This window comes from Miniopterus schreibersii (genome assembly GCF_964146895.1).
Source record: "Miniopterus schreibersii genome assembly, chromosome: 10".
Classification (NCBI taxonomy): Eukaryota; Metazoa; Chordata; class Mammalia; order Chiroptera; family Miniopteridae; genus Miniopterus; species Miniopterus schreibersii.
In genome coordinates this window covers 11,872,520-11,885,612 of record NC_138110.1, presented here as the reverse complement: position 1 = coordinate 11,885,612, position 13,093 = coordinate 11,872,520, and the positions used below count along the sequence as shown (strand labels likewise).

Here is a 13,093-nt window from a genome sequence, read left to right as displayed (position 1 = left end):
AAATGTGAAGGTCTCTGCTTTGTGACTAACAGAAACTTTTGCCAATATTCCAAATTAGACAATTTTGTTTTTAGCCAGAATCAGATTTTTTTTTTTTTTTTTTGAGCTGGAAGAGATTTTAGAGACACTACCTAGTTCAACCCCTTCATTTTGTAAATTAGTAACTGAAGCCTCCTTGAGGTCAAATATCTTCCCAAGGTCAGACTCAACTGGTCTAACACCAGGACTAGGATGAGAACTTCTACCTTCCAACTTTGTATATTATTAAACTCCCCCCAAATATTACACACAGCCACCTTTTAAACTATGGAACGTGCAGAAGACTGAGAATGTTATTCTGCCATTGTCACCATCATTACATCTGACATTAATACACCAACCTGAGCCCAAGCCCTTCTCCTTGATTTTCCTGGCATTTCGGTTTTATCACCCATATGCAAGATTATACATATGTTATGGCACTGGTCAGTGGTCATTTTTTGTAATATTTTGATCCATATGGTAACCTATGGTTGTAAATTGTTAAGTTCTCAAAAGTTTCAGCTCTGTATTTACTATAACCATTGAATGGAAGAGCACTGGAGACAGCAACTCTTTGCAAGCTCCGGTCCTGTGATTCCAAAACGTCTTTCTGAAATCTGGTACTGGTTTGGGATGGTATTTTTCTTGGTCTGTGGTTATATGAGAGAGAAAAAAAAGAAAGGACAAGGGAAGAAATTTTTCATAAAGTTAACTTTGTTCATTTAAAGGGACTACCTTTGATGCTAAGACTTGTCTTTCCTATTTTTGTGTGTGTTAAAATGCACTTCCTCTCATAGAATTTTTCATGATATTTGTAGTTTAAAAATATTTTTGAGAGTAATGCTTACAATTGTTTTATTCACTATCATATACTCAGTTCTTAACAGAGTGAGTGACATATGACAGAGAATATATATTTTAATGAATGAGTAAAATGTTAATAACCCTAGTTTGGTCACTAATTTTCTGGTGGGGGGAGGCAGGGAGAGAATTTTACTAATGCCTGAAATTCTGATAAATTTCAGATTGTCACTTCTGAAGAGCAATATAAAACACCTAGTGTACTGGAGTGTCCCCTGAAAATTCACATCTACCTGGAACCTCAGGATGTGACCTTATTTGGAAATAGGGTCTTTGCAGATGCAATCAAATGAAAATGAGATCATACTGGATTAGAGGACATTGTTCCAATGACTGGTATCCTTATAAGAAGATGGATATTTGGACACAGAGATACAGGGAGAAAGCCATGCAAGGACAGATCCCAGAAGGCAGGGACTGGAGTGATGCAGCTCTAAGCCAAGGAATGCTGGCAACTGCCAGAAGCTGGATGAGGCAAGAAAGGATCCACTTTGACCACCCACCCCACCACCACAAGCCCTCCCAAAAAGCATGATCCTGCTAGCACCTTGATTTTTGGACTTCCAGCCTCCAGACCTGTGAAAGAATACATTTCTGTTGTTTTAAGCTACCCAGTTCATGGCATTTTGTTAAAACAGCCTTAAGAAATAAATAGAGTACTGTGTACCTAGAAGTACAGACCAGTGGATGTTGTGGGAAATAGAAAAGGGCAAGATTTCTAAGGACTGTGTCCACTATAACCTCTCTCTTTTGGTGAAAAAAAAAAAAAAGAGAGAGAGAGAGAATAGCCACGCTGCTTCTTTGGGGTATAATTAATGACTTTAAGTATAAGGAAGCATTTTTGGAAGGATATATTTCTATTTTTAGTCATGGAAGATTCAGGGGAAATGCTTGTAGTGATGTAGGAAGGATTTTTGTTAGATGCGAATCTTGATGGAAAGGGGTATTAGGCACTTGTTAGAAGCCAAAATGGGTTTCTAAAAAGCTGGGTATACATCAATTTTTAAAAATTAATATATTTTAAATGTAGTAAGATTTTAGGAAGCCAGTATTTAAAGTAATTGTATGATAAAGTCATATATAAGAGAATGGATAAAGAATAGCTTGGGAAGAAATATTCATACCCTAATATATAATTTATATATCTAGATTTTCATATTTCCCATTTGCCTAAAACAAGAACTGTCTATACAAAAGAAGAGAGTAGGTCAATTTTAATTAAAGATTAAAAGAAAACGAAAATGCCTGCATATAAGCTTTCTTAGGGCAGGCATTTCTGTCCATTCTGTTTCGTGGGGGTAAATGGTGCCGACACACAGAAGTTTAGTACATAGTTGTTGACTATATTTTCCACTGTAATTTACATCGTTACTGGAAGTGCTGGGACTTCATAGTCTTTATGTGTTGGTCTAATACTTCGTTGTGACTACACGTGTAACACATGTTTATTTCTATGAGGCAGGATGTGAGAAATAATAAAAAACACCCAAAGGATTACGGGATTAAAAAGGGGACACTAAAAATCTGAAAAGCTGTCAAGCTGTATCTATAAAATGGACTACCTAAGGAGGTAGTGTTTAATCTAGGCTCTTGAAGAGTTCCTCTAAGGGCGGGGTAAGGCTTTCGAGAGCTCAGGAGGTCTCATCCTGCCAGTGAGCAGAAAACATATGAATTCAGTTTGGCCACCTGGGGCTCATTTAGTGCACCAGAGCAGTAATTTGCTAAATGGATCCCTCCTAGTAAAAAAAGAATGAATAAACAGTGGGCAATTTAGTCATGGTAAACCACTAGTAGCTCAAGGGATATAAAAATGTGAAACTATAATTAGATTCCTTGTTCATAATGTACTAACTAAATGTATTACATTGTATATTGCATCTTTCTGAGTTTATTTCTGGACACAGCTGAGTCCTTAGCAATTCAGACCGAAGGCATCCCAGCTATCAATTCATGCTTCCATTAAAATTCCAACTGCTTATGATAGAAAAAAAAATTCCAAAGATAGTTTCTTTTATCTTGGATCTGAGGATGCAAACAGGATTAACCTAGATGCAAAACACAGCAAGTCAGCAATAAATCACACGGCGTAAAATAAACTGTGGCAGTAAATTGAAAATCATGTTCTCTTCTTCTCTACTTAACTGTGAAAATATTTTAACATGTTGGCATCGGGGTTTGCAAAGTTTACATCTGTTATTTCTTTTCAGGATTATCTTTTAGTATTTTAAGATGTGATTCTTTGGAAAGTGCGGCTAGTCAGAAATGTGCTATTAGATTGTACGTTTGAAACCCTTGAAAGGTTGCGGGGGCCGTCATTCAGGAGTCGCGTGGTTTCAGGTACTGGCCTATTCCCCGCTCTGCTTTTAAGTAGGAGAAGCTCTTTCATGGGTGTCTGGAAAACATTTGTCCTGCACTGAAATCCTTTTCTTATTCAGAGAGACTGTACAGTGCGTGTTGGCTCAGATGCTCTGAGTGACATTTCACAACACTAGTAGGCTCGAAGTACAAGTTTCATGCCCCTTATCAATGTACTGTTTCCACTGCCAGGTTCCAATTGATCCGGTGTTAAGGGCACTGGCTATTCTTTACGAACTCTCATTTTCTCTCTGTCTCTCCTCTCACCTCCAAGTTGAGTAACTGTATGGAAGGTTTGGTGGTGGAACGAGGAATGAATCGCACTGTGGATCCTAACTCTTCTTTCCCCTCAACTCTGATTTTCATTATTCTGAGTACAAGGGAATACGGGGACTTTCAGATTATGAACACTATGCACGCAATAGTTTCTTTATGTAGAGATTGTATTCTACATTCTTTCCCCTGCCCCACGCTCCCATCATACACTGCTTTTTAAGGCTGAACTGCATTTCCTTTTTTTTCATGTTGAGATACTTTAATAGTATTCATTAGTCCCCTCCTCCCCCCAATTTAATAATTCCTCATACCAAGTCTGGCAGGTGTGTACGAGGAATCCCCTCCCCACCCTCTTCCAATATTTTGGATACTAAATTCTCTGGACAAGGCTTTTTCTTTAAAAATTCTCCCCTTGGAGGAGGTGTTTTGCTTATAAACACCTTCAAAGAGTGAACAAAATTCCTTGCGGATAAAAAGGCTAGGTGACTGTGTAAGGCTAAACGAAAAGAACCAGAGCTAGATTAAGTACACTGCTATAATTTCTTTTTGTGGTTAGACAATCATATACTTTACAAAGTGTTCTCCCTGATATTTCTAGCGCCCACCTGGCACCATTCATAGTTATTACAGTATTATTGACTATATTCCCTATGCTGTACTCTACATCCCTGTGACTATTTCGTAACTACCAATCTGTACTTATTCTTAATCCCTTTACCTCTTTCACCCAGTCCCCCTAACCCCCTCCCCTCTGGCAAGCACCAGTCTGCCCTGTCTATAAGTCTCTTTCAATTTTGTTTGTTCATTTATTTTTTTCTTTAGAGTCCACATATAAGTGAAATCATATGGTATTTATCTTTCTCCGCCTGACTTATTTCTCTCAGCATAATACCCTCTAGGTCTATCCATGCTGTCACAAATGATAAGATTTCATGCTTTTTTATGGCTGAGTAATATTCCATTGTATATGTGTACCACTCACCTATTGATGGGAACTTGAGTTGCTTCCATGTCTTGGCTATTGTAATAACTCTGCAATGAACATAGGGGTGCATATATTCTTTCTAATTCGTGGTTTGTGTTTCTTCAATTCCCAGAAGAGGAACTGCTGGGTCATAAAGCAGTTCCATTTTTAATTTTTTAAGGAAACTCCATATTGTTTATAATTTCTTAGGACATTGGGCCAAAGGTGGCTGTATTTATGATGAAAACAAACTTCCCTTGAGTTTGTTACATTAGCTAAAGAAATATAACTCTAGAAAGCAGATATATGGGAGCTAATATATACTTCTTAATAGAACAAAAATTAGAGGTTTGTAGGAAATCAACTACGGAATCAACAAATATAAATAGTCTCAGTACTGAAATTTAACATGCTCTTTGTTTTTTAGTCTTATTAAAGAGAGGCTAATTTAAAATACCATTCTTTTTAACTAATAGTTTGTGTTAGCAGCTGCTCAAAGCAACATATAGATTAGTGTAGTTAAAATTTAACGTCAATATCATTACCTCTTTCTCTGACTCTTTGCTTTATTTCAGAGATTGATTTTTCAGCAAGTACTCAGTTTCAGTCATTACAGAAAATTTCACCCAAAGATAGGTAGGTCTCTATTGTCTGACTTCCTAGACCAGGTCAGTTCTCCTGGTTTCATTTTTGTCTCTTCCTATGGTACCTGTCTTTTCCCCTTCCCTACATCCCTCTCACTTGTTGAATATCTTTCTTTCTTATCTATAAGCTCTATGAAAGCTAGGACAACGTCTGATTTATTCAGTTGCCACAATACAGTGATTGGTAGGTATACAATGTGCTTATTTTTTTTTGTTAAATTAATTGACTATCTCCTTTCTCTTGGGAGAATCTGCATTCTCCCTAATTTTAAAAATGGAACTCTGTGCTGTTGATCGAAATGAAATGGAATAAAACTAGTCTCATGAGGCCAGGAGATAAGACCTCAAAAGAAAAACACAGAAAATCATTTTCCTGAATTTCAAGAATCAAGAGAAATATTTATTTTTGTTCTGGTAGCTTCCTTCATTCCTCTTCAATGAAACTGTGCAGATAACTTAAGTACAACTTTCCTTGCCCTTAACCGTCATTTCAGCTACAAGTTCCCATTGATTTCTTGCTCTCTCCCTCCTCCCCCCCCCCCCCCCAAGTTTAGTAACTTTATTGAAGTTAAGACCCTGGATAGTATACAGCTGAAAAAGCCTCACATATGAAAATCAAGATTTATAAAGCAATGTGGGGGAATGATAATTCAATGAAAAAGGTTTACCAAATTCTTTTAAATAAAAGCTACCATAGTCTAGTCTACAATATTGTTTTAACCGACAAGAAAGTGCAACTTTTCAGATAACTAAACACTGCAGCGGTAGAAAATATTTCCCCAATGTTGAAAGGAAAAACAAGAAAAGACGTAAGAGTGCACACACAGGACCAGCTCATCTCAGATCCCATCGAGGTCTGCATTCCCCTGGGGCTGCTTCTTTCCGCTGCTGACCGTGTCATTTACTCCAAACTCAAGGTCAAGAGGAAGAATCTGAGACCCGTGCCCTGGGCCCTTCTCCTTCTCAGGTACAGGCGTGGGAGAAGACTGGCTCCGGGGTGCACGATTTCTACAGCACCTTTAACAATCGTCCAAGTTAATAACCAGACACTGTGTCCTCTGGCCTTGAAAAAGTGGGGGAAAAGTGAGCTTGGCTTAGTTTGTGTATTTGTAGCTCATTCAATGGGTGGAGGGGAGGACCTAGCACCGGAGACCTTTGTACCGTTTAGAGTCCCTCAAAGCCCTTATTTTCAATTAGTAGGGAAAACGAAAGTCTTCTAGAGAGCGAGACTGGGGAGGGTTATACACAAATTAATGAACACGAACACTCCCGGGCATACAGTTCAACAGCAGAGGGCACAATACCCACTGTCAATGGCCAGCAGCGGGCGGCGAGGTGGGGCATAACGTAAGGATCTCTGGGGTTTGTAGTTCTGCCCTTTCCCTCGGGCCTGCCCGTCCCTACACTGGCACTACAACTCCCAGGGTGCATCGCGCGCGTCTCTTCTAGGCCACACCCTCTTAGAGACCAGAGCAGGAACCTCCCGGGAAACAGCCCCCGTCCCGCCCCCTTACGCACGCGTCAGGTTGTTTACCCTGAAGCCCCGCCTCCCCTCCGTCCCCGTCTCTTCCACTTGTCCCAGGAATGCCGTCATGCTGGTGATGCATATTCATGAGGTTCCTGTGGAGCGCCGCCCAGCCCGCCTCCCGGCTTCCCGCTCCGGGCGCGTGATTAATATTCAATGAGCCTGGCTTCCCGGCTGGTTAGCCCGCAGGAGGTGGAAGAGCGGGTGGGGCCTGCGCGGCTAAGCCCGCGACCCGGGCGGGGAGGGCGTGTGTGGGGGGGCGGTGGCTGCGAGGCGGACGGGCGGGCGCGCGGGCGCACGAGATGGAACACCGAGACACCGACGGAATGCTCCGAATTGCCACATAATCCCCTGGAACGGCCGCGCCGAACGCCATTGGCTTCTCCGGTCTCCCCGCGCCGCGGTCTCCCACCTTCGCCGCACCGCCTCCCTCTCCCCCCGCTGCCTCTGGCGCTGGGGGGGAAGCGCGAAGCCCCACTGCAATGGAGCCCGCCGCCGCGGCTACGGCGCAGCTGCTGCCAGAGGCGAGCCGGGAGGACCGGGCTCCGGCGGCGGCGGCGGCAGCGGCGGCGGCAGCAGCTCTGGCGGCGGCCGGGGGCGGCCGGAGCCCGGAGCCCGCGCTGACCCGGGCGGCCCCGAGCGGCGGGGCGCGGGAAGAGGCCCCCGGCGAGGCGCAGCCCGGGCCGCTGCCCGGCCGGGCGGGAGGCGCGGGGCGCAGGAGGCGGCGCGGCGCGCTCCAGCCCACCGCCGGCGGGGCGGCCCCGGTGTCCGGGGCCGGCAGCGGCGCCAACTCCCTCCTGCTAAGGAGAGGGCGGTTGAAGAGGAATCTGTCCGCCGCCGCCGCCGCCTCGTCGTCCTCGTCGTCGTCGTCCTCCGCCGCTGCCGCCTCGCACTCCCCCGGCGCCGCCGGCCTCTCCGCCTCCTGCTCGGCCTCGGCGTCGCTGTGCACCCGGAGCCTGGACAGGAAGACGCTGCTCATGAAGCACCGGCAGATGCTGCAGCTGCAGCCGTCGGACCGGGACTGGGTGAGGCAGCAGCTGCGGCGGGGCTGCGTGCACGTCTTCGACCGCCACACGGCCTCGACCTACCTGCGCCCGGTGCTCTGCACGCTGGACACCACGGCCGGCGAGGTGGCCGCCCGCCTGCTGCAGGTGGGCCACAAAGGCGGCGGCGTGGTGAAGGTGCTGGGCAAGGGGCCCCCCGACGCCGGCCCCCGGCTCGAGCCGGCCGAGCCGCGGGACCTGGGGCCGCCCCCCGGCAAGAGCGCGCTGGCTGCCGTCGGGGCCGTGCCGCGCGCGCCTCCCGGCGACCTGCCGCTGCCCCGAGGTCCGAGCGGGTGGGCGCACTGCGCCTCGCGCGTCAGCCCCGCGCTCTCGGATTCCAGCCCCGGCGACCTCGGCGCCCCGCTGCCCCTGGACGGCGCGGCCGCGGGCCGGGCCTCCGACACCGAGAGCTTCAGCCTGAGCCCCAGCGCCGAGAGCGTGTCCGACCGGCTGGACCCCTACAGCAGCGGCGGCGGCTCCTCGTCGTCCGAAGAGCTCGAGGCCGACCCAGCCCCAGCCCCAGCCCCAGCGGGAGCTCCGGGCCAGCCCTGCCTGCCGGACCGCTCCGCACACATCCGGCCCGGAGCGGGCGCCTGGCCGCCTTCCCCGACGGCCTCCCCGCCTCTGCAGCACCCCAAAGCCCCGAGGGCGGGCGACGGCGCCGACGGGCCCACCCGCGATCCGCCTCGGGAGGAAAAGACGGCGGCAGCCGTGGCCCCTGGCCGCCCCCAGTCGATCCCGGGTGGGACCCGGGCGATGGCCGAGCAGGCGCCCCCGCCGCCCACTCTTTACGTGCAGCTCCACGGAGAGACCACCCGGCGCCTGGAGGCGGACGAGAAGCCTTTGCAGATCCAAAATGACTACCTCTTTCAGCTGGGATTTGGGGAGTTGTGGAGGGTGCAGGAGGAAGGCATGGACTCGGAGATTGGCTGCCTCATCCGCTTCTATGCAGGTAAGGGAACCACCTGCGCTTGGACCTGTGGGGTGTCAGCACTTCCAAGTCCCGAAAAAGTCGGCGTCTGTTGGCTGTACCCCAGTGAACGCAGGTCCTCGGCGGTCTTTGTTACTTCTGTACAGCCTTCACGGGAAACCTGTGTAATACTCAGTTGAGCAATGGGTCAGCCCACGGGTTTGGCCAATTTTGAGGGCTCAGGTGGGGAAGCCCTGTGGAGGTGGTGGCAGAGCCTCCAGGACGCAGCAGCCAGCGGACTCCCCAAAGAGGCGGGGGTAGTGCATTTAACAATGAACCTGTTGGGTGTTGTGGCCGTTTGGGATTTCAGGTAAACAGAAATGCTCTAGAATACTCGCTCTGCACTGGACTGTCCGCAGTTTGCATTTCTAGGCGTCCCAGACCCCCCAGGAGCTCCTTACTTGTCAACTGGCGCAGGGTCAGCTCTCTGCCATGCTTACTTGCCCACTTACTCCTCAGAAACCTCACAGATGGCATCTTGTCAGTGATACTTTTACCCAGTGCTTTTTGCTTTATTTCCGTTTCCTCTGCAAGTTTGATTCTTGCATGGAAAGTGATTTTGCCCATTTATTTCTCTCGCTTCTTACTTCCAGCCTTTATCGCCAGAGGTGACCATGGCAGGGTGACTTGCAACAGGGATCACAGGAAGACTTTAAGTCAGGGGTGGGGAACCTTTTTTCTGCCAAGGGCCATTTGGATATTTATATCATTCGAGGGGTATACAAAATTATCAACTTAAAAATTAGCTATGAAAAGAAAAACCACAACAACCTGCTAGATTTATTGAATTTTGAGCCCCGCCTACGGTTGCCTTGGCAGGGCCAGACCAAATGATTTCGCAGGCCGGACGTTCCCCACCCCCGCTGCTTTAAGTGGTTACTTTCTCTGGAGATGTTGTCTAAAATCCTCCTCACTCTTTTTTCAGTTCTAGATTAAATGAAAAAAAAATTTTTTCCCCCCAGCTTTATTGAGACATAATTGACATACCAAGTTCTTGGCTGGGGGTGACTAATATTTCTTCTTTGGTTAGAGACTTGACCAGCAGTCAGGGAGCTGTAGATCCTGGCTGTTATATTTGAGCTTTATGAGCTTTTTGTATCTTTTTCTCCTTCTGGTGTGAAGAATTATGTTCTTAGGGATAAGGAATTTTATAAAGTTAGCCTAACAAAATTAAATCAGGAGAGTTAAATCTTCCTCGGCTTTATTATTCTGTAGCCATTTGTACTATTGAATGTTCTTGGTCCAACTTGGCGCTGTTCAGACCATTTGAATGAAGAAATCTTTACTCCCACGTTGAAATATGCAAGAACGGTATCTTTCCTGGTGAGATGTTCCTGAGTTTCATTGAAGTTTTTCTGTCGTTCAAGTGGACTTCTGATGGATTTTTGCCTAATAAGGAAAACCGTATCACAATATAATAGTGTTTGCTGTTCCTAAAGAGAATATCGCAACTGGATGACATGCCTTTAAAAGTTTATGGCCTAGAAAATAGGCGATTTTATTTTTTATGTAGGAGCAACAATCATATCCTCACCTGTAGCTCATCTGGTTTGTAAAGTTACAGAAGTGTTAAATGGTAATCACACTTATCATGAGAATATTTTGTTAACATGAGAATGATAAATACCCATATAACCAAACTAATTACATTGAAGGAAATATGTGTGTATATGCAAGGAATATATTAAATATACAGTATTGAACATATTTTGTATGGAAAGAGCTCTGCTTCCCTTGTTTTCCTCATAGTTGGATATGCTGGTCGTGATAAATGTTCATGAGAAGGTTTTGGGTTTCATGTTCATGAAATTTAAATCTTGGATTTCCCCTAGATTGTCTCTTCAAGTGTGTCTAAAATATTCTAAGTGAATGATACACAGGTTTTTTTGGTGTTTTTTTTTTTAACATCTCAATAGAAAAGTGAAAAGTTATCTTTCTGGTTAGTTTTTGTGGTTTACCTTTTCTGTTTTGTTCATGAAAAGCACTAATTTTCACTTCAATTCTGAACTTACTTTATCTCTGTATATACGCCATAAATACATATATACCTCTGTGTATATGCTTGTAAAGATAACTTATAGAAAGCCACACACAGTACCCAACCTGTTCTAGAATATGAAGCCCGTGTACAGGTATCCTAGAAAGAAGATGCCAGATTGTTATAAAGATGTCTAATTGCCTTTTTTTAATATACAAAGTTGAGCTTATTTTAAGCCTACATTAATATTCCAAACATCTCTGAGTTCACACTCATTTGCTATAGAACAAAATTTAGCAAAACTGAGTCCACTTGAACTTTTGCAAGGAAGTTTAGTTATTGACAAACAAAAGGGGCTTGTTATAAGGTGGCCTATTATATATGGGAACATTGTCAGGACTTCACATGTAGCAAAAGTTTGCACCAAGCTGGAGGAGATTCCTAGAAATTACTCCTGTGTTGCAGAGGAGTGTAGAACACCCAACTAGAAAGTGTTACATTTTGGTAGTAATTCTTTTCATTAGGAAGAAGAGAATTAGTGTTTGTTTTAGATGACACCCTTTAAGAGGGTGTTGTGTACTGCATTTGCTTTTATAATTTTCCATGTAACTTACTCTTGAATTTATTGCTGCGTAGCTTTTTGTTTATACTTGTACTTGGAATTAAGAATAGATTAGGAAGTTATCTTTGAAGCCTTTTGAACATCTTCCTATATTTAAATTGAGCATGTTATCTTCTGTCTATCTGGTTTATTTAGTCAGCTGTGTTTTTTTGAGAAATTCATGTTTAGCAGAAAGCTTTCATTCTCTTGAGGGTTATCTTTCAATTAAATTTTAGTACTTATTACCTGACTCAAGTTATTTTTAAAAGGCTTTGAAAGCCATTTCTTGTTGCTTATTTATTTGGGTAAAGTAAAATGAAAGTCTTTGAGGAGCTAGAAGGTGTTGGGCAAAAAGTACTAATTACTAGGTTGCTAATGAAAATTTAGTTTGAAAATTGTTATTGTATCAAGCAACCACGTTTTTGTTGATTTAAAATATGAAAAATTTAAGTGGCTTGATCTGAAGTTACTTAAGTATGGTAAGTACATTAACATTTAATTTCGATTTAAAATCAGCTACCTTAAATTTTACCTTAAAGAGTAATTTTAGGTTAAAAAAATTCAAGAATTTAGGTTGTTTGACATATGCTATGAACTTCAAAACATTAATGAGCTTGTGATTTGGAGTCTGAGTTTTCAATGAAGTGCTGTATTAAACTATGTTTTTTCTATTTTTTACTTTCTATCACCTTTTAGATTTAAGTAGTCTATATTTCAGTTCAAATTTTAATAGTAGGAGAGGATGTTGACAGAATGGAGAACATATCCACTGTGCAGAGTGAATCTTGGACAAGATATTTTTATGTGTGACTTCTTAGGATTGCTGAGAATGATCTCCTTACCCCTCTCCTGTTTCTTCTCTTTTTCAATTCTGGGAATGATCAAACCTTACGTGGTTTCTTACATGGAAACCAAGAAGGGGCGGTTCAGCATTAAGCAGTAATATTGACGAGCAGGCTCTTATTACTATAATTACAGCAGTATTGAGTAACGTGGTATGAACATGTGACACCAGTGTGTGTGTGCCTGAACAGTCCTTTTAATTTTAAGAACAAAAGGTTTAACTTTGGTTTTGTTTTTTATATATTTAAGTTTTATATGTGTTGTTTTTCTGTAAAGTGCGTGATATATTTTCCTTCACAACTGGTTTGATGACGTGTTAATATGTTGGGTTCTTTTCTTCAAAAACCTTAAAGGGCTTTCACATAAATTGTCTTGTTTGTCCTTTCAGAAACATTAGGAGGGAGGAGTATATGTCAGTCCTCTTTTCAGATGGAGAGACTGAAGAACAGAGAGGTTCCACTCTTGCTTGTGGTTTTTCAGTCCTTGGCAGACCTGAGAAGAGAGAGAGAGCTTGGATATTCTGTTTTGCAATTCATATCACTTTCCATGAATCAATGCTGAATGTCATTTACACTTGAATTTTCGCTTTGTTGAAAAGCAGTCAGAATCTATGCTGTTTTTGTTGGTAACGAGGCGATATTGTCCTCTAGTCCAAAGTGGTATTCATTGTGAAATGTGGAGGGTTCTATTTTTATGATGCTGCCTTTAAAAACTTAAAAGAACCAAGACTGGCAAGTAAGTAGGCAGAATAGAAGGAATACTAAATTGTTCTACATATCCTGGTTGCAGATAGTCATACTTGCATTTAAGGGTATATGAGATCAAGTTTACCTAATGGTTCTCTGTTGTTCTTAGGCCAGCGTGCCTCATTTGTCAGACTGCAAGTCTTCACTGGGTGTAGAGAATTAGCACGTCACCTGGAAAGTGGATAACTTGAGGCCGGAGGTGTAGACAGTACAGTTCCTTTAAAATAGAGCTGTACTTACAAAGTACTGGAAAAAACTATCGTGGA

At 43.9% G+C, this 13,093-nt stretch overlaps 1 protein-coding gene across 1 annotated transcript in view; it reads left to right on the top strand.

The window, feature by feature from the left end:
• Window positions 1-6,911: 6,911 nt before the first annotated feature.
• The window catches only part of PHLPP1 (PH domain and leucine rich repeat protein phosphatase 1), a 175,966-nt gene continuing 169,784 nt past the window's right edge, over window positions 6,912-13,093 (top strand). The window contains exon 1 of the mRNA XM_081150244.1: window positions 6,912-8,641. Within this exon, the coding sequence (XP_081006370.1) occupies window positions 7,129-8,641 (1,513 nt within the window). The 5' untranslated portion in view covers window positions 6,912-7,128. The remainder of the gene's footprint in view (window positions 8,642-13,093) is intronic.